The sequence below is a fragment of the Toxorhynchites rutilus genome, chromosome 3 (assembly GCF_029784135.1).
Source record: "Toxorhynchites rutilus septentrionalis strain SRP chromosome 3, ASM2978413v1, whole genome shotgun sequence".
NCBI classification, from domain to species: Eukaryota; Metazoa; Arthropoda; class Insecta; order Diptera; family Culicidae; genus Toxorhynchites; species Toxorhynchites rutilus.
The window spans coordinates 2,873,471-2,900,358 of NC_073746.1; the positions used below are offsets into that span (position 1 = coordinate 2,873,471).

Sequence of the window (26,888 nt, forward strand, 5' to 3'; positions counted from 1 at the left end):
GCTCCGAAGCGAGCTTCGAAGTTGGGGGAAGAAGATTTTGAGTAGGTCCCATGAGGAGATTCCAGCAAAAGCGGTAGTCATTGGAATCGATCCAGGCTCCCTTGTGTCTGCATTGCGTTCCGTGGACAAACGGTGTCGCGGGTCCTACCGAGAGCGCAGGTAAAAGTCGCGTATCTAACCGGGTTTGTGAGGGAAAAAGGACAAACCCGCCCTCAGTGGGTGTCTCATTGCCGGGCAAGGAAAGAACACGACGGTCGGTTTCCCTCGCGGGAGTGGCGCTTAAGCCGACCGCTTATTTGCGTAAAATCCCCGGTCGCGACGAACACGCGCGCCTCTCCAGCGTTGCGGGTCACAACGGAAATACCCACTTCTGATTGGTCGAAATTGACGACACTTGCGGCGGGTCCCAAGCAGAGACATCAAAACCAAACTGTCTGGGGGAAATCGGTATTGCAAATACATGAAAGTAGGGGGAACTTTTGTTTCACCGAAATGTATTCCCTAACAGAGACATCAAAATCAAGGTGCCCGAGGGAATTCGGCTTTGCAAATTTATGCAAGTCTGGGGCATTTTTAACCTCTTGTACGCGTTAATCATATACGTGACTTGGGAGTTGTTCTTGATTCAGGACTTCATTACGCCTTCATTACGCCTTCATTACGATGGAATCATCACAAAAGCCAATAGAAAATTAGATTTCATTTTTAAACTAGCCAATGAATTCCTCGACCCTCATTGCCTTCTATCACTTTATTGTGCACTTGTACGCTCGATTTTAGATCAAATGTTATCGAGGCAATACAAAGAAAGTTCGTGAGTTATGCTCTACGCAACCTTCCATGGCGAGATCCCGTTGATTTACCACCGTATGAACATCGATGTAGGCTGCTTGGACTTGATACACTGAAACGTACACCCAAACTAGCGTTGGCTGAAAACATTTCATCTTTGGCAAAAATTATGTCATTTCGTGTGCTGGAGGGTCAAATGCGCTAATAATGAGCTGTTTTAAAAGCTTAAAAATGGTTCGTATGTATGCGAGCAGACATATCTTCCTGTTTTCTTTTCTCATTTCATTTGGGATTGTGCCAAAAAAAGGTCCATATGACGTCAATGGGGATCGAACCAAGGTCGGATGGAGTGCAAAGTTATTTACACGACCGCGCTATCCATATACCTGCCAGCGTTGTTATATAGAAGCGTGATAATATTACATCTAATCATATAATGAAGTTGGAAAGTGTTTTCTAAGAGGATAAAGAAGAACATGAACGAGAATATATCTTTCTCTGTCTGGGCCGTGTGTTTGGCAAACTATACGAAAAGCTTTAATATGCTTTCATTTAAATGTGTCTCCTGTTCCGCTCGCTCATATTGGCTCTGGCATATATATTATACAAATGATATACATGTATTGGGGAGTAGAACATTTTCTGTTATTTTTCAGCTCATTTAATGCAATAATTCGGGATGCCATAACATGTGCTAAAAATTAACTTTGGGTGTAGGAGATTTGTCGCTCAAGCTGTATTTGTTGCAAAAATTTTGTTGAGTGAAACAGATGCAGCGGAAATATTGTCACAACTTAACGTTTACGCACCTGAGAGAGTTCTAAGACGAAGAGATCTCCTACTACATGATGCACGTAATGCAGGTTATGGACAACACGACCCAATCAGATTTATGGCGGCAAGATTTAACGAAGTTTATGAGCATTTCGACTTCAATACTTCAGCGGCAATATTTCAGCGCAGACTGTTGAATAGAAGATATTGACTCTACTAGTAACACGATTTTGTGAATAACGTTTCAAGCCAACATAGTGTTAAGAATTTTCATTTTGTTTATATTTTAATTTTATTTTTTGATCACTTTATGGGAATTCGGTCATCACAACCATTGTCTGGCATCAGACCATCTCGTCAGTCCTTGAATTCATCTCGAGTTGATTCATTTTACAGCCTTCGGCTTCTTGAACCGAGTAACCACCAGTTATTTTACATTATTCGCCGCACTATGTAAAAGCCAGTATTACACACATGGTATTACAGATCGGACTCGATTATATGTGATTCGATTATGTACAATTTCGGACTCGGTTATATACACCTAAAAAAAAATTATATTTCAAATATGGCTTATTTTAAGAAGACATGTAACCTTTCAGCGTCAAGGTGAAGTTTAAGTGTCTATGTACAGTGGCTTAAAAATCGTGATTTTTGAAGATTTTGCTTGAATTTTCACCAGGAATTGTTTATATCGATATTGCAGCCAAATTAAAACAGATCGAAGTTGGGCGTGAACAAGTTGTAGAGCGGTTAAAGAAATTTAGTTTAATTGATAGAAACGATCTAGTTCAATATACATTTTTAGGAAAAAATTAATAATAACACATTAAAAATTATTAACTCTTAAGTTTTTCACTTCCAAAACGTTATTAAAATCCACTAATTTAGTTGTTCCACTACTATATCCTGCACTAAATTTTCTCATCTTTCAGATGGAAGCATCAGAATCGTGTTCCGTAGCGTACTTTTTTATGTAGAGCCAATTTAAGGCAACAGAGTCCGAAACAAAAAAAAAGTTCTATAACTCTGTCATTGTTGAAATTCGAACATATGTGTAGGAGGATTTTTTCTCATCAAATATGATCATCTATCACCTCCTGAGATAATCTGGACAAATTAATTTTTTTCATGTGAGATAGGTGTTTTCAGGCTTTAAGGGGATCAAATTCTTCTTTTACTTTCAAAAATCGAAAAATACATACAAAAAAAAACGAATAAAAAAATTTTTTTTGACTCGATTATATACAGTGAAAAGAAATCAAAAGCTGTATATAATCGAGTCCGCGCTGTATTGTCATCTTTTGGACCCGCCGGATGTTAAAAATTCGTGAGAAAAAATCGGTAAACTCAAATTTAAATTGTTGCAATATCCACCCTATTCGCCATATTTTGTTCCCTGTTATTCTCAAATTGGGAACTATAAATTTGTTTATATTTCAGAATGAATAAACATATCGAGCGGAAGCCGATGCATTTCGGAAATATACAGGGTTTTCCAACTTTAAATTCCGAAAGTAAATTGAAATAAAACGCACTTAGAATTCGAATTTCGATGAAACTATTATTTCAAATCAAAGTTTGGTTTATGCCATTATGTGTGAAATACAACATCATTCGAATGTCCACCTAGGGCTTCCTCGCACACCTTGATCCGGAACAGGTATTTTTGGATGACTTTTCGGCACATATGGGGCGGTATCTCGGTCATAATTTCACAAATGTTGTCTTTCAAATGTTCAAGAGTTTGCGGAGAGTTGGCATAGACACGGTCTTTCGCATAACCCCACAAAAAAAAAGTCTAGCAGGTTCAAATCGCATGATCTGGACGGCCAATTGGCATCACCAAAACGCGAAATCATGCGCCCCTCAAATTTCGTTCGCAATATGGCCATGTTCGGTCGTGTTGTGTGGCTCGTGGCGCCGTCCTGCTGAAACCACATGTCATTCGTATCCATATCTTCAATTTGTGGCAGAAAAAATCGGTTAACATGCGGCCATAGCGCTCACCATTCACAGTTACCGTCTCGCCGTCCTCATTTTCAAAGAAATACGGACGATGACTCTATCAGACCATAATGCGCACCAAACAGTGACTTTTGGCGGATGCAATGGCCTCTCAACAATAACGTGTGGATTTTCTGAGCCCCATATACGGAAATTTTGGGTGTTCACATAGCCACCGAGCTCGAAATGTGCCTCATCGCTGAAGAAAATTTTATGCGAAAATTCAGCATTTTGCCAGTTGGACTTTATATGGGTGTAGGTGCAAGTCCAAATGCAAAATTCGCCACAATGATGTGTTTGACAAGCCAGATTGCTGAGCACGTCGTGGAATCGAAACATTCGTGTCATCCTCCACACTGGCAGCAACAGCAGCAATATTTTCGGCCGAACGCACATTACGATGATGCACAGGTTTCATAATATCCGCTACGGATCCAGTTTGTTCGAATTTACGCACTACATTAGTGATTGTGTGCTCTGTAGGCCGTCCATGACGACCAAAATCCGTCCGTAATGCTCGAAAAACATTTGCCGGTTTTTCATCATTTTTATAGTATAATTTAACAAAATTAACACGTTGTGTGATGCTAAAACGATCCATATTGTAAAATGGCCTACATTCAACTAACGATATGACGCTTTGGTTGACAGCTATGTGAAACGGTTTACAGCGCAGGGCTGTATACTTTCGGAAGCCTGAAATGGAAAACCCTGTACAATACCGGTGTATTTCTGTTTTCCAGGACAGCAAATCTCTGAGGACTTTGTAATCAATTCACGCCGCTTTCATCGTCACGCGTCAACTCAATTACCATCTTAAACCGTTTCACATTTTCCCGCGAAGGCAAAGTTGTGCTGATCCAATATATTTTGTTCCATTTCATCTCTCCCCGATCCAGCGGATACCCGGAGGAATCGGCTGCGAAATAATTAACAAAACAGTGAAAAGTACTTAAGCGAGTGCCATCAGTTCCAACTTTCGTTTCGTTCGCTCGTTCCCGTTTCTCGACCCGAAATTACTGACTGACTGCTGTTTATCTCGAGTACGTAAAACAGTGTTAACCCCCCGAACAATTGCGACGCGTACAAACCAGGGATATGGAAGAGGGCCACTGATCTGCATACCATCCATCCATCCATCCATCCAGCGTCCGGCGTTTCAGCCAGATCGTACTATGCCCGATATATAGCAAATTAACGTTTCAATTCACTACCTTGCTCGTCTTGCCACCACAAGCAGACGAGTGAGTGTGCAAAAGTCCTAACGTGGCCACAGGACATTCCCAACTTTGCCAGTAACCGTGTGATCCGCTTAGGAAAGACAAAAGACCACTTCCATCGCCACCGCCACCAGCTAATTGTATACCGCAGAAAGTTTAATAAATTTTCCAACACAGTTGATGGGTCTTATGGTTTGCGATTGAAATTATCAGAGTGGAACTCAGAATGACTATGCTTTTCATGGTAGATTATCGATCCACCGATTTAATCGATTTACTCGAATGGAGGTTTAGAATCGAAAGGATCATCCGAGAGGGGACCTATCGTGACGGCGGCGATGCGACGGGAAATGTATCGTTGTTGCCCTGCGTTACATCACCAGGAGAGAATGATATCACGCGACTCAAGTCATCAGCTTTTCCAGCAAGAGAAACTTTACCGATGTACATAAATAAACTCGTTGCATCTAAATTTTGCGATGAGAGAAAATTGCAAACCAAGCATTTGGTGCGAGGATTGAATGACGTGCTCACTGCTCAGTGATTCAGTCAGATGGGTTTTGGTAAAATGTTACTTAAAGTGGATAATTCATGACGACAGTACGTATGGGAAAAGGATTTGGTGCTTCGGCGAACCTTCAATGTTGATACTGATGTGGAGTAGTACGTGAGCGAAATTGATGCGGTGCAGACTCATTCCCACTCTATGGACTTGTTTTCTATCACAATTTGCGAAATAATCCTCAAACGATCTGAAAGAAGATCCATTTAGTAAATATATAATAAGAAAAATCAGAACGGTAACAAAATTCATTGCTTCTGCCACTTTTATGATTTGAACAATTAAAAAAATACTGAATACATATTTTGTATGTCATACTTGTTAAAAAACAGGTATATCGAACAATAATCTACGAATACACTCTGTCAAGAATTGTATTTTTGTACTGGTGAGATGTTACAAAGTACAGTCAAAGCTCTCTAGCGACAAATCTTTCTATAACGACCATTCCCTATAGCGACACATTTCCACCCATACAAATAATTCTCTATTGCGACAATTTTCAATGCCACTGCATTCACAGTGCTATAATAATTAGCTGAATTGGAGAACGAAAATAGTCTTTGTAATGTTTTGTTAACATTAATCATCTGTTCACGCGCAGCTTATTTGAAACATAGTACTTAATTTGAGCACATATTCAGATGCGATTCCGCTATACGGTATTTTTAAAATTCTGTTCAAAACTCTACTGCACATAATCAACTGTACCATTTCGTATAGCGAAAGAGCAATCCAAAAAACTATGGATGGGTTATACTTATGATATAACCGCAAGGTTGACGTAGGACTGCCGTGGTATTAGTAATCAATTGTATTTCTTCAATTAGCAAAAATCCCACATCGGATTATCCTCATTGGGTACGATATCGCTGCTGCGCAGTGCTATCTTTTGTGTATTGATTAAATTATTGATTAAAATAGTGAATGAATGAAACTATTTACGAATTCAATTTCAAACGAATCTCAATTTAAGTCAATTCATACATTATGATAGTATTTATCGCAGCAAATAGTTATCAACATTTTGCCTAATCACCAAACGGTATGCGTAGAAGTTCAGTTAGCTAGCGACATGAAGGAATATCTTCCAATTCAGTCTTGAATAATCGAGCCAAAGCGTTGCATTTGTACACGCTTTTGTAGACCGTGATAGCAAAACGAATTCTGAAGTGTAAAAATGTTTGGGGATATAAAAGTATTGCCACTTAAATGCACTTACTTGAATGTATCTGCAATGCCGATTCTCCCAACTTCTTGGTTTCGGAATCTGTATTGGGAAAACACATTCCGGTTTGCAAAAATGCGAGTACAAAAGTACTCGTAGTTGGCATCTTTCCACAGGCTTCATGGTTTTGAAGTCTGTATTAGCGAAAAAAAACCAACGTGCAAAAACGCAAACAAGTACGAAAATTCCCACTGATTGCATCTAAATTTCTATGCCGATTTCCACAGGCTCCATGGTTTTGAAGTCTGGGTTAGAGAAACATTCCGATTTCCAGAAACGCAAGCGAGTACAAAAGTACCCGCAGCTTGCATCAATTTTGCAATGTCGATTTCCTCAGGCTCCATGGTCTTGAAATCTGTGTTAGGGAAACATTCCAATTTCTAGAAACGCAAGCGAGTACAAAAGCACCCGCAGCTTGCATCTAATTTGCTATGCCGATTTCCACAGGCTCGAGTGGCACTCGCTTATATATCGATTGGTGTGATTTCAATAGCCTGTTTTGAAAGCAATTTTAGGGCTACTGAAACAAGTTTTTGGACCAAAAAGTAACAAGCATATAACGCGTAGACATTTTATTTTTCGAATGAACTGTTTATCATACCATTTCGTTCAGTTGTTTAGGAGCTATTAACGCTCAAAATCTCGTTCTCCGGCGTAACGCTTTCTTTTTCGAAACTTTGAACTCCAGTATAGAAATGAAAGACGTAGTCCTACGTCAAAATAGTTCTCGAAAAAGACATGATCGCTCTAAAGCTCTCTGATGTGCAGTGGGAAACAATCTAAACGATACTATGTGGGTAAAAAGAAACGCAATACATATTAGCTGATGTGGATCACGTTTACTCAAGATGCTCAAAATGATTCTGGAACAAACTAAATCCATCTCGCTAATACAATGCTAGAGAGAGGCAAAAGGAATGTTGTCAGTTTCTCCTATCTTATTCAATTGCCAGACATCTGAATTTAACACAAACTTAACTCAGACAATCCACTATTGTTAATCGCTTCGTCAAAGCTTTTGTGAAATCAGACAATTTGATATGCATCAACGAAAACAGCATTGATAACGACATGGGCTGTCATTTGTTCCGATCAAATTTTGAAGCGCTCGTTGAACAAGGCTTTGATTCTTTTGATGGTTTGGTTATAAATGGTTAATATTTACAAATATCATATAAGGTATAATCGAAATTTGTATTTTCTAGACTACACACATGACTTTTGACGACAACTTATGCGAAGAAGTAATTTTAAGTATGACGATGACATAATAAAAAAAACTGTGCAAGAGATCTATAGATGAAATTCATTCAGTGTCTGACGAAGTAGCTCACAAAAGCCCACTCTCTCAAAACCAGCTAAAAGATGCTTTCCAAATTATTTCTGCTGGTTTTTTAACCAAAACAAATTTACCAAAGGACAGCTTTTCATTTTTGACGTAGAACTACGTCTCACATTAAGGGTGTCAAATCAGAAAACAGGTCACGTTTTTATGAAATAAAGTTGACGTTAATAACTATTTTTGTTACGAACAGATTTTAATGATTTCATACCAATCGAATCGGATATTTTGTAAGATTTGTTTGATATGCTATACATTACAATCCTATTGTCTATATATGGTTTAAATTGATGAAAATTTGAAGCATTCCCGTTCCCCCATACATTTGATCTGCCCATTTGTGTGCCTTCCCTAACAGAGCTGTCAATAACGAGTAACTTATGCAGCTGCTAAAAAAGAAACAACGAAGGGGGATAGCGAAAAGAGAATATTTGCGAAATAAACTCCACCCTTGCATAGTAATTAAGCTGTCGCTAGCGTATAAGTATTGCATGCATTTCCTCTTAGGATAATTATCAGAATCTTTCTGTGCCGGATGTGCGTTGTTACAAAGGTCGCTTATTCTGCCCGTTTTGTGGTTTTTGTTTTCCCTCGAGCTGTGAACGCTAGCGAATATTTCACTTGCAGTGCATCTGGCATTGCTATTAACACAACCATCCGAGAAAGAATCGTTGCTTCTCGAAATGATTCTACAAAACCACGGAACTTTTTATTAAAGAGTTATCTATGAAATTTCGACGTATTCGCAAATAATATCCGAAATGATAAACCAATAAATTTAAAAGAAAATATTGCGTAGTCCTGTGCCCAAGCGGTCGTGTCCGGATACAACCCCTAGATTTTTTTTTTATTTAAAGAAAAACGTGTTAGGGGACAAATGAGCTTAGTATTGTATCTATTATTTAATGTTTTGTTTCAAGATTGTTAGAAATCAATTTCCTTTGTTAATGGTGTAATTTTATTGTTTCGTGTGAACTTGAGCGTTTTTCTCTTTATAACGACATCCAAATTCTCTCTAGCGACAGTCCTTTATAGCGACAATTCTCTATAACGACGGTCCCTTGCGATGTCGTTATAGAGAGCTTTCACTGTAATTCTAATCCTAGTACAAATAATTGAACAAGATATTTATAACAAGTCAACAACCGATTGATGCCACGAACTGAACTTTATTTCAAGCTTGAAATTCCATCAACCCTAACTAACTTAGTGAATATACTTTTTTTTTAACTCAATTTCACCCTTATTTTCCAGCTGACGCGAACCAATCCGTGGGATTAAATTCCTGCGGGTTTATAATCAGATCGCCCAACGGATGCCACGGGGAGGGAGCAAAAAATATATACGTGTGTCGAACCATCACCCAGGGCAGAAAAAGGTGATTTAAATTTTGATTAAATTTTATTTACATTCGAAAATTACCATCGAATCGATAGCATTTTTCATTCCAGTCATCCTTCGTCATCAATCCGACTGGTATCAGTGCTGCTGATGAAGAATACCGATGCTGACACCGGCCGACGATTCGTATGGGTGTGCAACTATGGGATCCAACAGTTGTTTCATAAGAGTTATCATTTGGCGGGTGATGTGTAATTTAATACTTCTTTTCCCCATCATTATTTTCACTTTTGGTTCCCATGCGATGCACTGCGTCCTGTTGCATGAGTGTAATTATCTCATCGAACTGATAACCGTGAAAATGGGTAGGAGGTATGAAATTATTTGAGTTAAATGTTGATTTCAGATGAAACATTACTAATTTGTAGAAAGAGGTTGAGAGGGATTAAGTGCGTAGTAAATGCAGACTCATTCACCTCGGTTTCGATGAAATTCATCGAATGCTGTATGCCCACTGCGATTGTGGCGTTTTTTCTTCAATGATCGTCATATTTTAACTTTTTTGACGTGGGACTACGTCTAACCGGAGAATATGGGGGGTAAAATGAAAACCTAAACACAGAACATGCAGGAAAAAAAAGACGGGTTGGTAATGTCGGGGACATAACCGGAGTGACGTAGGACTATACAAAGGGGACAGCTTTTGTTAAATATATATTTTAAATATATTGTTTTATTTTCTTCTCCTACGTGAATACCTACCTATCTACCTTAAAAATGGATTAGTTTACTGTTTACTCTTTATGAATATGTTGATGGTTCTGAAAAGAACCTTTGGTGTTGTGTTTTTGTTATCACTCGATATTCCCATCTTGTTCGGTTAAACCTTCCTGTTTAGCTATTGCGTTTGCCACTCGCCACAGCTTTCACAGTTGGAAAATTTCTTCCCATCCAGCTTGTGACATGTTGTTCAGTAAATTACATTTGATGCGACGTGCCGGAGAAACACTTTGCCACTCACTGAAACTAATTGTTGCCTTGATGAGCGCCGAACCGAAGCTGCTCTGTTCTTGGGTTTTCTGATTGTCGTGAGCAGCTTTGCAAGCCAACTCGAGCACTCCGACGGCCGAAACTCTATAATCGCTGTTAGGAATACTGGTGCTCCGGCACCAATCCGTTAGGTCTAGTTACCCTTGCGGAGCAATCAGTGAATGCGACCAACAGGGAACTGGAGACCTGCACGGTTCGAGTGAGACTTTGCCTTTCCCTTAACTTGTCCTCCTTTGTTACGTCCACGATGCCGCTGCCGTACAACCACACGGGTTTACGGTTTGAAAGAAAATAAGATATTTTTTTGGGGTCCGCGTGTTTTATACTCTAGCGGTACACACTCACAGGATAGAGACAAATCGGCAGACTCAGCCAGAGGGGCGAGTCCAACGAGACGAACAAATGAGCGTTAAAAGGGAGCGATGGCAAAAAAATACATTCATTACGATTTGTTCGCTCGTTGGATTCACATGCAGGCTAAAAAGGGTCCTTTTCAGGATCACAAAATTATCTTCAATCTAAAGAGTTTATTGTTTTGTTATCACTCGATATCCTCATCTTGTTCGGCTAAACCTTCCTGTTTAGTGATTTGTTGCCACTCGCCACAGCTTTCACAGTTGGAAAATTTCTTCCCATCCAGCTTTGTGACATGTTGTACAGTAAATTACATTCAATGCGACGTGCCGAAGCGCCACTCAGTGTCGCATTGGAGGCGATTTTAACCTGTAATTGAACATTTGCGATGACAGTGGTACAGTGTCGACTTTCAACTTTCAATCTGGAAACAATTTAAGAATTGGTGAAAATTGAATAATCAGGAAAGTCCCCAACTATCAATAAGCTCAGAACAACTGCCATATTCACATACTCATCAGATCCTGGCAAACAAATGATGAAAAAATCAATTTGTGTTTTATTATTATTTTGGATAATGTTTTAGAAAGCATTGAACTGTATTTCCTAAATTCTTTTTTGGAAAGTTTAATGGCCCTGAAAAGCGCCTTGTTTTATGGAATGGTTCCAATTTAGAAAACTTTGTACTCGTGGTTTTGAAAAAAAACCATTTCGAACGTCCTCGATGCCGCCTTGTTCTGGATTTGCCACCAAAGCAGTTTTTATAAAGAACAAACTTTTTTCTTTTGCTACCTGATGCCGTTTTGCGATTGCGTTTGCTACTCGCCACTCGCTGCAACTGCCTGTTGTCTTGATGTCCACCGAACCGAATGTGTTCTGTTCCGAATGCAGATTTTCTTATCGTCGCGAGCAGCTTTACCAGCTAACTCGATCACTTCGGCGGCCGAAACTATATAACGCCGGCTAGGTGGACTGGTGCACTGATACTAACGCGCTCGGCCTAGCTACCCTTGCGGGGAACTCCAGATCAACACGGTTCGAGCGGGATTTTACCTTTCCCTTCACTTTTCCTCCTTTACCATGTCCAGACATGGCTGCTTGTGTTGGTTTGTTGATGTGATGTGATGCGAAACGATGTGGTGTACGGTTCGGATGAGAATAATCGTTACGGCAGCGGAGCGGGGATTTTTAAGCTGACTGGCTGGCTCGAGAATTACGCATGTGTGAGACTGCGACCAATGTTTCGTTCATTTTTTTCTTTTTCCTTTCCAATCGTGCTTCATTCTATTTCACTGCTGCTCTGGTTGCCCGTTTTGGTCGGTACGATTTGAGGAGCACAAAATGGACCAATCAAAAATGGGCACATAGTGCATTTTGACAATGCTTGATATTTCACAATTATTCAATTATTTATCTCAAGAAAAATGAAATGTTATTCGTTATGATAGATGCGTAGATATATTTCCTATCAATTGATGCCAAAACCTTTGCGATCTATTGAGAAATGCTCGAGTTATAAGCGTTCCAAATCCTCCCTTTTTTTTCTACTTGTTCAGTGCCTAGATTTCCATTTCACCCCCTATATTTTCCGGTTAGACGTAGTCCTACGTCAAAAAAACCCACCTTTTCATGGTCACCGTAATACAACCTAGGAAAAAAGCGCCAAATCGATTATATTGAAAGATAGAGAAAGGTTTGTTCTACAAAGTTGTTTGAAATAATTGAGGATACAATATTGTCGAATTATGTTTATCTCTATCTATAAAAATAAGAAAATTACCACCATATTTTTGATAACATAAGAATGAGCGCTATATCATATGTAACTTTGTCGAAGACAGTTTTTGTCTAGAGAATAACTGCTCTAACGAGCTCTAAATGCTAATTTCCACTTAATTGCATCTCCCGTACCATTGTGCAATGACTTGGGCCCAGCAAACCACTTTTTGTTCTCTTGGTGATCATGAGTAGGTTTTCCCTTATCCGTCTATACCAAGAGTTATCAATAATCTCTCGACACCATTTTCAATCCATGCCCAGTCTACTTTGTTGTGTCAAATCGGTTCCAAAAAATGGTGTCGACAACGGTGCCGATGTCGTGCCATTTTGCAATGATTATGTCGACCTACAGTTCGTATTCGATTACCATTTACGAGCCAACACTGTGCCAATCTGGCACCGCGTCGACCGATTGAAAAACTGCTCGGCTCTGTTTATAGCATCATTAAAAAAGTTGAATAAAAGTTGAAATAAACATTAAAAAACACCGTCGCTAGAAATTATTTCATTTATTTACAATGCAGATTACTAACACTGACAAAATGGCGTATATGCTGTAGAACTATCAGGTACGGCTAGAGTACAGCTTCATTTCAGATGACGCAATGTTATGCAGCATTTCGCTGATGTGGACGAATAACATTTTAACTGAAATGTATATGCAGACATAAATACTTTGATTGCTATGAATTGTGCAATTGAGTATTACCTGAACAACCCTATCCAGCTAAATTCTGGGATGTTGATAGCATCACCGATTGATGTGTTCGATGCAATCGTTAAATGTAAATACGGGTCCAATACCAGCTGCCGATGAAAGAGGTGCCAATTTGAGGATCGGTAACTGTTGCGATGGACCCTTGAATGCATGGTATCAGAAGAAAAAGGCGTTAAATATGATATATAATTGTAAATTGGGGAAGAATTACTTGCTCAAGAAAATTGTTTACTCCGTTCACTTCTCTCGCTTTTATTTATATGAGTGACAGTCCAGTGTGAGAAAATAGGCTGCTGTGATGGCAAATCGCTCAATTCGTGTAGTTTTATTATGATTATAGCAGAAGATTAGGGCAGTGCTGCCTGCGGGTGGCAAAGCGGGGTAAAATTCCGGCACTTTTGTAGCACTTTTCGTCACTCGGTCGACACTGTGCTTATAACCGCTCGAAAATATAGGAATCTGGGAGCTTCCAATGGCCTTCAAGTCAATCAGATCCCGTGGTGGTTGTTCTACTTCGTTAGAACAGAGCAACCGGAAATAATTTGGAGTTAGCGCTCCCTAGCTCGGCGACTTTGTAGCGTCAAACTGACGACGCTCAACAATAGTCCAGAACAATATAAGTCCACGAACGTGACTTGGCAAAATATGGTTCCCAATATGACAGATGTTGACCCCATCTGAGGTATCGTAGGCATCAGAACAGAAAAAGCTTTCCTGGACAATTATCGCAGGTTTGACACGTAGAAGCACTGTTGTATTTCATTTAGCACCGGCAAGTCGTTCCCACGAAGGCCCCGCTGTGATTATTATCAATTTCATGACGCGATCACTTCTGGGAAGAATAGCCGAATATCGCATGATACAAGTGATGCTTGATATAAATGTATTTCCAGCCAAAATATATTATTTCTTCGTCGAAAAAGATATCTTTGTTCTGCTATTATACATCAAATTCTTTAATTCACTTAGGCTCAGTTTCTAAATCAAATTTTAAATTCAGCTATGAATTTACAATTTTTACAATTTTACTTCATTCTATAGCTATAGGATGTGATAAACCGCGAGCGATTCAAGGTTTTTAGGATGATAAAATATCTTTATTTGGAGGAGTCGTTCATTGTTTTGATATCACACAGTTTTACGGAGCCTAGTGAAAAGTTTCAATGAATTAGTTAATTCATTTGACGTAATGCTATGGAATTCTTCCCTGTTGCACACACGCTGCCAATAGCAATCCATTATCGGCCTGGATTCAGTGCGGCTTTCGTGACCTCCCACATCGGATAACGTGTGTCTGATCAGAGATAGTGGGCTGCAGAACGCTGTGTAGAATCTAGCTTAACGCAGTGAAGCTTGTTAATACCCATCCGATGAGAACATGCACGTTCGTTATATTTTATAAACAAAAACGTGCGGGCGAATTGTAGTCTATTCCGAGAACATCATCCCAGACCCAGCGTGGGATATAAATTGATGACCAAATAGAAAATTGCGCAGCATCTTGCTAGTTCCGCCAAGGCGACCGTAGGAGCCACAAGCAGGTGCTATCTTCACCAATAACTTCTCGGGAAAGTGTTTTAATTCCATGTGTGTGTGTGCACTGTGTTATAAAAATAAAAACTTTTCGCTTTATTAATTTTCACTTGCACAACATGAACGGATGTGGAGGCAGAACCTCGCATGGAACCAATCGTTGGAAAAATTGTGTACGCGGTTTGCCACAACCACTAATCATGGAAGGCTGCTGTGCAACCGAGTAACGAGTGGCTGACCCTGGCATGAGGGCGCGAGGCATCGTGTGTTACGTGAACAGAACCTCATCGACGGTGATGAAGATGATAATTAAAAAAAGGGCTTCGACGATTGTAAATTGTTGTTTTAATTAAACATTGCTATGCAATTTCGGGATTCTGCAGAGGATTCATGTAAGGTTATTTACGCCCAACTGTCGAATTCGACGGTGACTTCAAAAAAGCAATCATGTATAGATTGTGAACTCATACTACTCTAAACCAGAGGTATCCATGTTGATTTATAAGTGGGATTTATCATTCCATCGTAGGTGGGAAATATACAACTGGTTATATTCACATATCACTCGGTTCATTAGAAGGGAATTACATTTGTTTCATTCTTATGTTAAAATATGACTGAATTTTTTACTCTTCACAAAATTATTCCGAAGTGTACATCGTAGTGAAAGTGACCCCTTTTTCATATGAACTGAACGGTGTTTATTTGCGAACCATAAGCCTCTTGAACACTTGTTAAAGTGCCGATAACCAGATGTGAGCGGACGGTCTCACACTGTTCAATTTATCAAAATTTAAAAATTTTCATCCGCCCGATAGCAGAGTTGGCGCAAAAATGATTTGTAATTTATTCGTCTTTTCGCTGCGCAATCGCACCCGGAACAGGGCCCACGCTATTCACCGAACTACCAGCAGTATGTGACCCAAAATTGGAATCGGTGAAAAAATTAACTGCATTACGCGCAGCAGCGTCCGGTTCAACCGGTGGAAAAGGGTAATGAGATTGAATTTATTATTCGCGAGAAAAAAAATTAATTGGCTATTAACTTGATTTCCGCGAAACGGTGAAATACAGGCGACTATTAATGGCGAACCGTTATCCACCGGCGTTTGCTACACCGGGAGGATCAACTTTCCTGAAACAAAACAACAACAAAAAAGTTGCTTCCTACGATGCATCGTGTGCAAGGAAAAGTTGGGTGGAAATTGAATAAATATGACCTTTACCTGGTCCCTATATTCACCCTTTCCGTGCTTGTGCTTTCTTGTGCTTGAAAGTTGAACTGCTCACAGGAACATTTAAATTTCACAATTTATCACAAATCATTAGGTTCACTAACAGTGATGAACAATTTCTCACAAGACTAATTTCATGCCACATCCACGCCTCTCAGTTCGAATTACATTCCCCCACCCACCTCCACCAGCGCTCGCAAGTGCGATTCCCACCATGGGGACTAACCGAGTGTAATTAAATTTTCATTAGAAACTCTCGCATCAACAGCCGGCAGATTCGTGTCCTTGTTTCGTTCCCTAACATTCAACACCAACACTAATCAACTCGGCGATGGAAAAGTTCTATCGGAGACCAATGTGATTGGTAACGTTTTTGTGACACATTTTAATGTTTGCCCAAAATGTTACGAAAGTAGCCCCAAAGTTGCTGCATACTGATTAATCTCAAACCCGGGATCGACGGCAAAATGTGCGCTGGAGCCGATCTCGCTGAATCGCCGGGGCTGTGGTGTAACTGAAAATGTTACCCTCCACACAAAATTTCAAGAGATGGAGGGGAAAAAAAAGAAAAACACCAACAAAAAAATCGCCGTCGCCGTTGAGAGGTGGATTAAATTTAGGAAAATGTTTAGATCAATTAGGATTGGGGAAAAGTTTCTCTTGTGGTCGTCCCTGCTGGCACTATTGGCTCTTTTCGTGAATGACACCTGGCTCGACGACATCGACGCACCTTTCGGTGTGAAGGGGGAGGGATATACGAGGTGATGGAGAAGCTGCAAATTGGTAACCACTTGATTATCGATTAAATTCTAACCCAATTGAAGTTTTGCGGTTGCGCGACCAAAAAAAAAGGGTTCAGCTCATGAGAACCATTTTTTGTAATTATTTAAATAATCTCCGATTAATGATAATTGAGATCTCTCCCGAACATCCGAACAAATGAAAGCCAGTGTCGATTATCGTCGCTTTGCAACACGTTCCGCAAATCAAACATTAACTCGTACTCCAAATCAAAACTTCAAATCATCATCATCCTCGTTACCGTCATTATGCAAATCGGATGTCGCTAATTAGGTATCACATATTCAAATCATCCGTGCATATATTCGGCCTTTGCTGCACTCTGACAAGTCTGTGGGAAGCAAAGCGTTGTTTTGCGGGTCACTGAACACTGCGCCGGGAGTCGGCTGGCATAAGCGCTCTTCAAAAACCTACGATGGACTGCATATTATGCGTGAAATTTTAATTCAACAGCGGCAAGTGACACTGTTTGTACGCGTCAATCAGCGCGAGATGATAATGGCGTAACAAATAATTTTGAATAAATTTATTGTCTGGTCGTGAGTGCATCAAAACCGAGCCAGATCCGGATGCATTGTTTCATGGTTCGTTTGTGTTGGCAGGATGTGTATCAACCGACGAAGAATTATCATTTGCTTCACAGGTTGTGGTATTTCAATAATAGATTATTGCATCTTTTAAATAGCTTTTTGAATAGCCACCAATTCCTCGTATTGCAATTCTTTAGTCAACCATCCAATCCTATTCGCTTTCACGTGTCATCAGAAGTATAACATTCTCATCAGAAATCTTTAATTTATTCTTTCGCTTTTTCTCTTTTCAATATTCTGTTAAATTTTCCCATTGTTGGATTTAAATCAATCACCAACGAGGTTTGTGCTGATCGAAGGCAAACGAATGGCGAGTTGTTTCTCATCCAACGGGTAAATTCCCCATTAAAAAACCGGACTTCAATATGAAAATACAAAGCTATTGATTATGCATCAAGACCACGGTTGTGACTACATGAAAAATTGAGGTAATAACATAAGCTTTCAAATGAACACTGTCCGATGTAGCGCAAAACTGCGCAAATTGTTGTTTTAGTGAGAAAAGCCATAGCATTTTTTTTACTATATTTTTGCAATATTGTAATTTTATCTGGATTTAATTGAATCAAAACCATAATAACTCATTGATGAAAATATTCGTATGACAGAAATCTGTAAATATAATAAATATAAACTGATAAAATATAAATTTTGGCTGAACATCACAAAATTTAATTTAAGTTATAAAAATTAAAATGAAATTGAAGAGTTAAAGTCCTCGGAGACAATGATGAAAGGCAGTGAAGGAATGGTTTCATCCTCATGATTCCTCACAATGATTGATGGAAAATGCGTCAATTCCGCAACAAATACAACTTCTGCACAACGCTACTATACTTGTAAAGTTAGAATATCGGAGTTTAACATGATTGGATACGTTGCTTTGAATGCATGATCCACATTCCATATAGGTTGGTGATTCAAGCGCTGGCGTAAATCGGGGTTCGATACACATGCCATGTCACAAAACAAGATTCTGGTAAGAACAAATGGTTTTTCAGCCCAGCAATATCAATCAATGGAATTTTCACATGTAGGAAAGCTTCAAAACTAGAATAGGTCTCATCATTGAAAAATCGAGGTTTGGAGGTTCTGACAAAAGCAATGATGGCAATACTCCCGTAGTTTTTTTTTTTTGCGAATCCCGAAACAAGTTCCGAAATAACTGGCATGGATTTAAACTGATTAAACGACTTCGGAATATTCTCCCGATACCATTTTTATAGTACTCTTTCGGTTTTTCCTCAAATAGACCTCAGTTTTGGTAATCACTTCATCATCGGTCTTAAATTTCTTGCCAGCGAGTTGCAATAGCTGGAGTAGAGTCCGGATAACGTTTGTCAAGCCATGCTTTGGTTTGCACTGTATTTTTTTTTCCATTAAAAAGCAATGCTTTATCAATACACGGAATCCGGATTTTTCCATTTTTTGCACAATAACAAAATTTGCTTCACTTTCGATGCTGTAACTCACGAACCAATCGACCGATTGCTGTCAAAGGGCCTGGCCGGGTAAGGGAGTAAAAAGTGCCCCCAAACCAAATATTGGAAAATATTGTATAGGATATTAAATAAGAAATTTTGGCGGTTTATTTGAACCCCTATGTGGTTTAACGTAGGATTTATAGTGAAAAACGTACTTTTTCGTTTATTTCACGCTATCCTCAAAAGCTTTGAGATAAAAATCTATAAAAATTTGAGCATCTACGGTGTATCAAGAAAAATTATCAAAAAAATTTCATCAAAAATTTAAGTACTAAAAAAATTGAAAATTTGATTTTTTTTTGGGATTTGGAGATTCAGTACTACTCTAATTCATATTAAAAACTGGTCCTAGGGCATTTATAGATATGTGTGATTTTTTTCAGATTTTTTTTGCGTGTTGCGCGGTACAAAAAAAATATTTTTTTATATTTCCAAAGGGTCTGGATGTGTAAGGAAGTAAAAGGTGCCTTCAAACCAAATCATCAGCTGTATGGAAAATATTATATAGAGTACTAAATAAAACATTTTGGCAGTAGTACCATATACTTTAGTCCTTATATGGTACACCATAGGATCTATGGTGAAAAATGCACCTTCTCGTTTTTTTTCAAGCCATTCTCAATAGCTTTGAGACAAAAATGTGGAGAAAATACTGAGAGTACATGTTACTAACGTGTATCGATAAATATCTTCAAACAATTTTTTCATCCAAAAATGTAATTATAAAAAAAATTGAATATGCGGTACAAAAAAATTTAACATATTTTCTGGCATTTCGAAATTTTGAAAAAAATATAACTTTGAGACCCGCTCCTGTTCTAATTCTTATTTGAATGCGTTCGTATGTGTCTTATTTTCTACATGTGGTGCAATTTTTTACTGAATGTTTAAGAGTATTGCGAGACACCAACATAATTTTCTTCATCGTCTGCATTATTATTTTTATTTTCTTGAAATCGATTATTCTATTGTATTCGTGGTTTTCAATTGTAAGATTAAAATTTAAAAAGAAATAATAATTTGGATGTATTTAAGTGTTTTTCTCATTAATCCGAATGATCTTTCCACAAGGACTTTGATTTTTTTTCTCACAGAGCTCTATCGTACTGAATTTGGTAAACCATCTAAATCCGATGTAAAGATAATCTCATATATTTCAAGACATGAGAAAAAAATCATTGTACAGAGCATTGCTCTAAATACACTGACAAAATTTAGACAAATAAAAAACAAAATAAAAATAAATATCGTAGTAGTACTGCGTCTCCAAATTCAAAATAAACTAAAAATGCCCAAAGGCCAAAAAATATTTTTTTTCGCGCAATCCTCCCAAAACTTCAAGAAAAAATTACGCTACATGTGGAAAAAACAACACATACGAATGCATTTAAGTAAAAATTAGAGCAAAAGTGGGTCTCAAAGTAATATTTCTTTCAAAATTTCGAAATGCCTGAAAATAAATTTTTTTTGTACCGCGAAAAACACTCTAAAAATTCTGAAAAAAAAATCACATATGTATACCTAAAATAGACGTAGGAAGAAATTTGAATAAGAAACTAGAGTAGTACTGAATCTCAGAATAAAAAAAAAATAAAATTCTCTAATCTCTAATAAAAATCTTTTTATTGCATTTACACACGCGATGGATGTTAGATCGTTCACGACTTCGAGGTGTACCGCTTCCAACACCATACATACGAAGACGGCGACGTATGTTTTCACGTTCGCTCCTTTCCCAACCAACGGACGAACACTGAATGGCCCACAATAGTCCATGCCACTATTCAAAAACACGCGCGCGGGAGTTATTCGTACTGAAGGCAAAGGTGCCATTAACTGTTCAGTTTGTTTCGGGGAACACCGGAAGCACATGACGCACTGGTGAACTACTTTTCGCGCAAGATCTCGCCCTCGAAGTGGCCAAAACCGTTGTCTTATGGTCGATAGAAGCAGAGTTGGTCCTCCGTGCAGCGTTCTGATGTGGATAGAGCGTGCGATCAACACGGTCAGATGATGACAAGCAGGAAGCAGAATTGGTGCTCGAGTGTCGAAAGCGGCTGACAGTTTGGCCAAGCGACCACCTACTCGTAGTAATCCAAAATCGTCTAAAAACGGATTGAGAGACTTGAGCGACGATTGTAGCTTCCTGTCCTTTCTTGTTAGCTTACGTTGAGGGTTTGCTGTTAGATGGTTCAACTCTTCCGAAAATTCCGTAGCTTGGACGGAGCGAATAAGCGATTTGAGAGCGTGATCTAACTCACCAGGCTGCAAAGGACCAGTTTTTCGACCATCCGTTGAGATTGAGGCGTTGATACGGAATCGGATGCAGTACTCGATTACTCGAAGCAGTTTTCCCAAGTCCGAGTACCGATTGATGATTGAGTGATCGATTTGCGTTGTTATGAATGTTACGACTCGGCGAGCTTCCGAATCTCGAGCTTCTTGATCTACTTGAGAGAGGTTAACCACGTTTCTAGGCCAATCTTCGACGGGCTGCACGAGAAATTGTGGCCCATGCCACCATAATGAATCATCGATAATCTGGAACGGGGAAACACCGCGGGAAATGCAGTTGAGTACGCGAGTTGCGAGGTATGGGGCGCACTAAGCTCCATAGGTCACTGTAGTGAGTTGGTATCGGTAAAGCTGTTGAGATTCGCTCGCACGCCACAGAACTTGTAGAAATTTGCGATCCAGTGGATGAACCCAGATTTGGCGGAACATCTTCTCCGCATCGGCCTTGAAGACGTATCGAGGAATCCGCCAGTTGAGGATGATTGCGAGCAGAGGGGGTTGAACGATTGGACCGACGAGTAATACATCATTTAGGGACAGCTGGGAGCTGCCTTTGCAAGTAGCATCGAATACATCGCGGGTTCGCGTGGTTGAACTGCCCGGGCAGAAGATGGTATGATGTGGTAAAACAAATTGAGGATTTTCGCTGCGAGGACTCAAGTCCATGTGTCCTAGTTTTTTATACTCCTCCATAAAATTGACATACTCGTTCTTGAAGCTGGTGTTCGCCGCAAACTTTCGCTCGATCGCCAAGAACCTACGTTGTGCCACTGCAAATGAATCTCCTAACATTGCGAGCACATTTTCTCGAAGAGGAAGCCGAACCATGTAGCGACCATCACTAGTCCTAGAAGCGGTCCTTTGAAAGTGTTCTTCACACGCCTCTTCCATGGGAGTCATCGCCTTATAATTGTCGAAATTCTCGACCTCCCAAAAGCGTTGTAACCTATTGTCGAGACTTGCAGTTGTACTCACAACACAAATGGATGAACCATTCGATGGTTCCGATAACCTTCCAGCTACTACGTACCCGAAGACGGTTCGTTGAAGCATTGGATAACCAGTTGACAAGTGGATCTTATGTGTTTCTAGTAGCGAGTAGAACAGATCTCCCCCAATCAAGATGTCGACCCCAGAGCTGATGTTGAATCTAGGGTCCGCGAGAGGAATTTTGTCGAGGAGATTCCATCGAGAGATGTCGAAGTGCTTGCTAGGAAGCTTGACCGTGATTTGTGGTATGATCAGACATTCTAGCAGATAGTCAAATCTTCCGAAACGAGACGAGATTTTCATAACCACTTTCGAGCGTATGTGAACTATGCCTTGACCAATGCCGCTGACGTCGACACTTATATGGTAGCGTTTCAATTCCAGTTTACGAGCCAATGATTCGGATATAAAATTTGACTGAGAACAGCTGTCCAGAACTCCTCGAACACAATGGTGATTCCCAAAGACGTCCTCTACCTTCATCAAGACTGTTGACAGCAAGACTTCATCATTGTGCGCCTTCACGGAATCCTTTTGCGGAGCAACGTAAGATGCCACAGGGAAATTGTGAACACTACAGATCGATTGCGACGGTGGTGGACTAACCGGCGATGGGGAGGGAGCTACGACGACCGAATACGAAAACGTGTTTACCGAGGCGGGTTCAACGAACGACGACATCGAACGCGATGGTGGTGAAGCACTTGATTGCGGTCCGATTGCGGACAAATTCGACTGACCTGACTCCTCAGAAAACACCTCACTGGATAACGTAGAGCATGCTAGTGCTGTTCGAGCGGAGGTTGCGGGGGACGACGACATATGCTGAAGTGTATGATGCTTTCGTGAACAGTTTCTGCAGCTTCCACTACTACAATTCTTCGCCAGGTGTTGTCCCTTTAGGCAATTGATGCACAATCCATGCTTCTTCGCCAACTCAAAACGTGGCTTCGTCTCCATGCTGAGGAACTGATCGCATTTGTAGAGTGGGTGGGCTTGTTTGCAAAGAGAACATTTGCTTGTTGTCTCTGTTACTATATGAGTGGAAATCGGTTTGGGTTTAGTGGGTTTTGATTCGGAAGATTGACTCGGAGACTGCAACAGCGTTACGGATTGCAGCACACGCGAAGTTTTCCGTACAAAATCTACCAGGTTCTTGTAAGTTGGGCGTTCTTCTACCTCACACGAATTCCCATTCCTTGAGCGTAGCAGGATCTAATCGCTTACTCAGGGTTTCAACGAGCACAGCGTCCCACAGACTAGCTGGGTCATCCAGCTTCTCTAAAATTCCCACCTGAAGGTCGAATTCGTCAACGAGGTTATATAAGCTCGACGACGAAGCCCTTTTTACACAAGGAATTGCAAAAAGAGTAGCGAAATGATGTTTCCGTAGAAGATTCGGATTATCGTATCGCTCACAAACCGATTTCCATGCGATCGGATAGTTTCCTGAATTCACTCCCAAATTAGCAACAATACGAGCAGCATCGCCTTTGAGAGCCGCCTTCAGATAGTGCATTTTCTGCACCGACGAGAGTTGCATATTCATGTGTATCATGGACCGAAAAATGTCCCGAAATACAATCCAGTTGGATGCAAACGCAAAACTCAGGAATGTTGATCTCCGGCAACCGCACAGAATGCGTTGGTTGTACCGGTGGACGATGATCTTGTGGCGTAGAAGCAACCGTAGCCGAAGCGCCTGGGGCCGGTAGCTTGCTAATGAGCGACGCTTTGAGCTCAAAGTACAAATTTTGGAAACGGATGGGTTGCTCGGACAAAGTTGGCTCAACATCTTCTTCGTCGAAATCTACGTGACATTCGAGCTCTTCGATTTCATCTTGAACCCGTGCTAATTCTGCCCACAATTGGTCTAAAGATTCAATCCGCACTTTAAGTTGGTGAATTTGTCCGTCTTGGTATTGTTCATCAAATTTTCTGACCAACGCGGCAGAACCGAGAATAGTTGTTCTTTGTCGAAAAAGCCTTTTCAGTCTCGCCGCCGTGGAGCGTGATTCGTGCTTCTTCGGTGGTGTCATTTTATTTGCAACAATTAACGAGATTCGCACCCACCTTGTATCCTTGAGTGAGGTTACCTATTGTTTCCTTTATCGTCGTAGTAGCGTGCCCGTGAGAAAAGCCGAATTTCCTTCAGGGATACCAGCTTGGATCCAAATTCCGAGGAATATCGTAGTGCCGAGGTGATTGGAGCGGTATCTTCGATGTCCAGATTCGTTCAGTTGCAAATTTCACAACGATGATTCTCGAACAATCCAGCTGCGTTACTGTGACGATGCGTACAATGGCTGCCTTCGAGAAGTTTCTGCAACGTGCTTCCCGGGTTTCGGCACCAAAATGTTGCGGGGGAACGCACTTTCTCAGCAGCTTCTTCTTCCTTTTTCTGGGTGTGGTTTTATCCGGACGAACGACGTTGTGGGAGAGCCTTGAATTACGCTGGATAAAACACCGCGACAATCAAACGATGATCGTGCCTAGCTTCGAGAAGGGCTTCTTTTCGGGTAACGGAGAGATTACACAAGGCGCCTGATCGGTGCAAATTTCCTATTTCAACTGTTCATTATTTCTAACTTCAAATGACAGATAATATCCAGATGCGTTTAGTAGTTCACAAAGTGAGTTCAAAGATTACAATTCAGGTTTGATGCAAGGTAAGTATAATTGGAGTCCAAGGTAAGTACAAATACTGTGTATTATTAATTAATATTTTCTTTTTTCTTTAATTTCTTTTTCTCATTTCAGGTAACAATCATCATCAACATAGGGGTTCAAATAAACCGCCAAAATTTCTTATTTAATATCCTATACAATATTTGCCATACAGCTGGTGATTTGGTTTGGGGGTACTTTTTACTCCCTGATAATGATCATGATGATTTGATTTGAGGGGTTAACTACGTGACCCGTTTCCAATAGGGAGTACGCCTTGTGGGGTTGCTTGCGATCAAAGATCATAAAATTATAGAAAAAAATATGTAAAATCCAAAAAAAAAAAGAATCGCGTGCTTTATCGACGAGCCTTTTTCCGCATTCAACACCTTGTTTTTAGCTTGGCCAGCCTTTGTCTACAATTGACTCCATCGCCCCACTGTGCACTGTGCAGTGGCGAGATTCGAACCTTTCCCTTCCTATTTTGTATACCGTTTTTTTTTTACTTGTTTTTTAAGACTTCTGCTTTGCATTCTACTGTCCGCCAAACACCGATCCGAATCAGAAGACATTCCAATTAAGTTGAGTTGCGCATGCTTCTTACGTTATCGATAAACAATGAATGAAATTGTTTATCTATCACAGTGCCGCTCGTTGTTATAATTGGAAACATGGACTTATGGAGTTTCTCAAACAAACGACTCTTTGAAACCCCAACTGAAAGAAGTTCGTAGAACTAACTTTTTCTAAAATCTTGATAGCCAATGTAGCTACCCTCAAAAAGTGTTAAAAAGTTGGTTTTGATAAAAGTGGCGTCTATGGGGGTTCTAAAACAAACGATTATTTAATGTTTATGCTGTCGGAAATGACGGTGCGCATTCATTCGATACACAAACATCATTCGATACACAAACGTGAAACGCACGTGACTCTTGTGTTCAATTGAGAAGAAAAATGTCGCAGTGCCACATCGGTGCGAAGCAATTCAGAAATATCAGTACAATTCACGTCGTATCATCCCGAATCCGAGTACAATGACGGTCCATTCTGATCATTGAAGATCAACCATATATTTGGGAATGGGATCTATAAAACTCACAGAAATTGAGTGCTAAAAACGATATTCGCCGAAAATGAAAAAAAAATCATAATGAATGCAAAAGATGTATATAGTTTTATTGGATTTATCGAATGTTAAAGTGTAAGAAAACCGATCTGGCGTAGTGGTAACATCCATACCTCTCACGCTTAAGGTCACGAGTTCAATTCTCACTCCGAACATTCTTCCGAAATTGAAGGTAAAAGTGACGAACCAGCCAAACGTGTTGAAAGTCACTATAATACAGAAATAAAAAAAAATATATGTAAAACCATTTATTTAATTTAGGAAACTTGAAACTATATCACCTTTTCCTAATGTTCGGAAATAGAGTATATAACGCCGCTATTTCTTGTTGTAGCCCTACTCATACAATTAACGAATTTCGAATAGAAGTGTAGTAATTCCGAATGGTGATTTTATTAATGCTTATCAAAATTAAATTAGAAACATCTCTATTGAGAATAGTTGAGAAGTACATTCCGATAAATGTTGCATTCGGGTAAATATTACATCCGGGTAGATGTCGCATTCGAGTATTTGTTACATTTGGGTTAACGGACCTCGGGTGAATATTCTCGGGTGACTGTATTCCGGGTAAATGTTACACAATCAGCCAAAACACTACAGAAACCATTAGACATAGTTCATATCGACATTTTCACTTACCTGTCAAACCATTTCATCCGCGTTGATAAATTGTCTAAACTTGGAGTACTGATCGCAATTAAATCACGATCAATACCTGGTATCCGAACCGGTACGACTAAATTATTTTCAACATACGGAAAACCCAAATCGATCGTAAGCCACAATGAACTCGCAATAAACTCCGTTGATAGAAAAGAGTATTTTCTAGCGAAGTCAACGAAAAAGTCAAGCGATTCCATTCAACAATTGCAGAAATATCTCGATGTAATCGAGCGAAACATGAAAAACATGATGAACAAATAGAGCGATTTTGGGCACATTATTCGAATTCAAATTTATCTGTAAATAAGAGTAGTTATCAAGAGGATTCCCCACG

At 39.8% G+C, this 26,888-nt stretch overlaps 1 protein-coding gene across 1 annotated transcript; it reads right to left on the bottom strand.

The window, feature by feature from the left end:
* Window positions 1-21,414: 21,414 nt before the first annotated feature.
* On the bottom strand, window positions 21,415-23,055 carry LOC129779508 (uncharacterized). Its single transcript, XM_055787014.1, has one exon. The coding sequence runs from the start codon at window positions 23,053-23,055 to the stop codon at window positions 21,415-21,417; it is 1,641 nt and encodes a 546-aa protein (XP_055642989.1).
* Window positions 23,056-26,888: the final 3,833 nt, after the last annotated feature.

Coding starts and splice junctions, on each gene's coding strand:
- LOC129779508 (XM_055787014.1), bottom strand. CDS start 23,055: ATGGAGACGAAGCCACGTTTTGAGTTGGCGAAGAAGCATGGATTGTGC.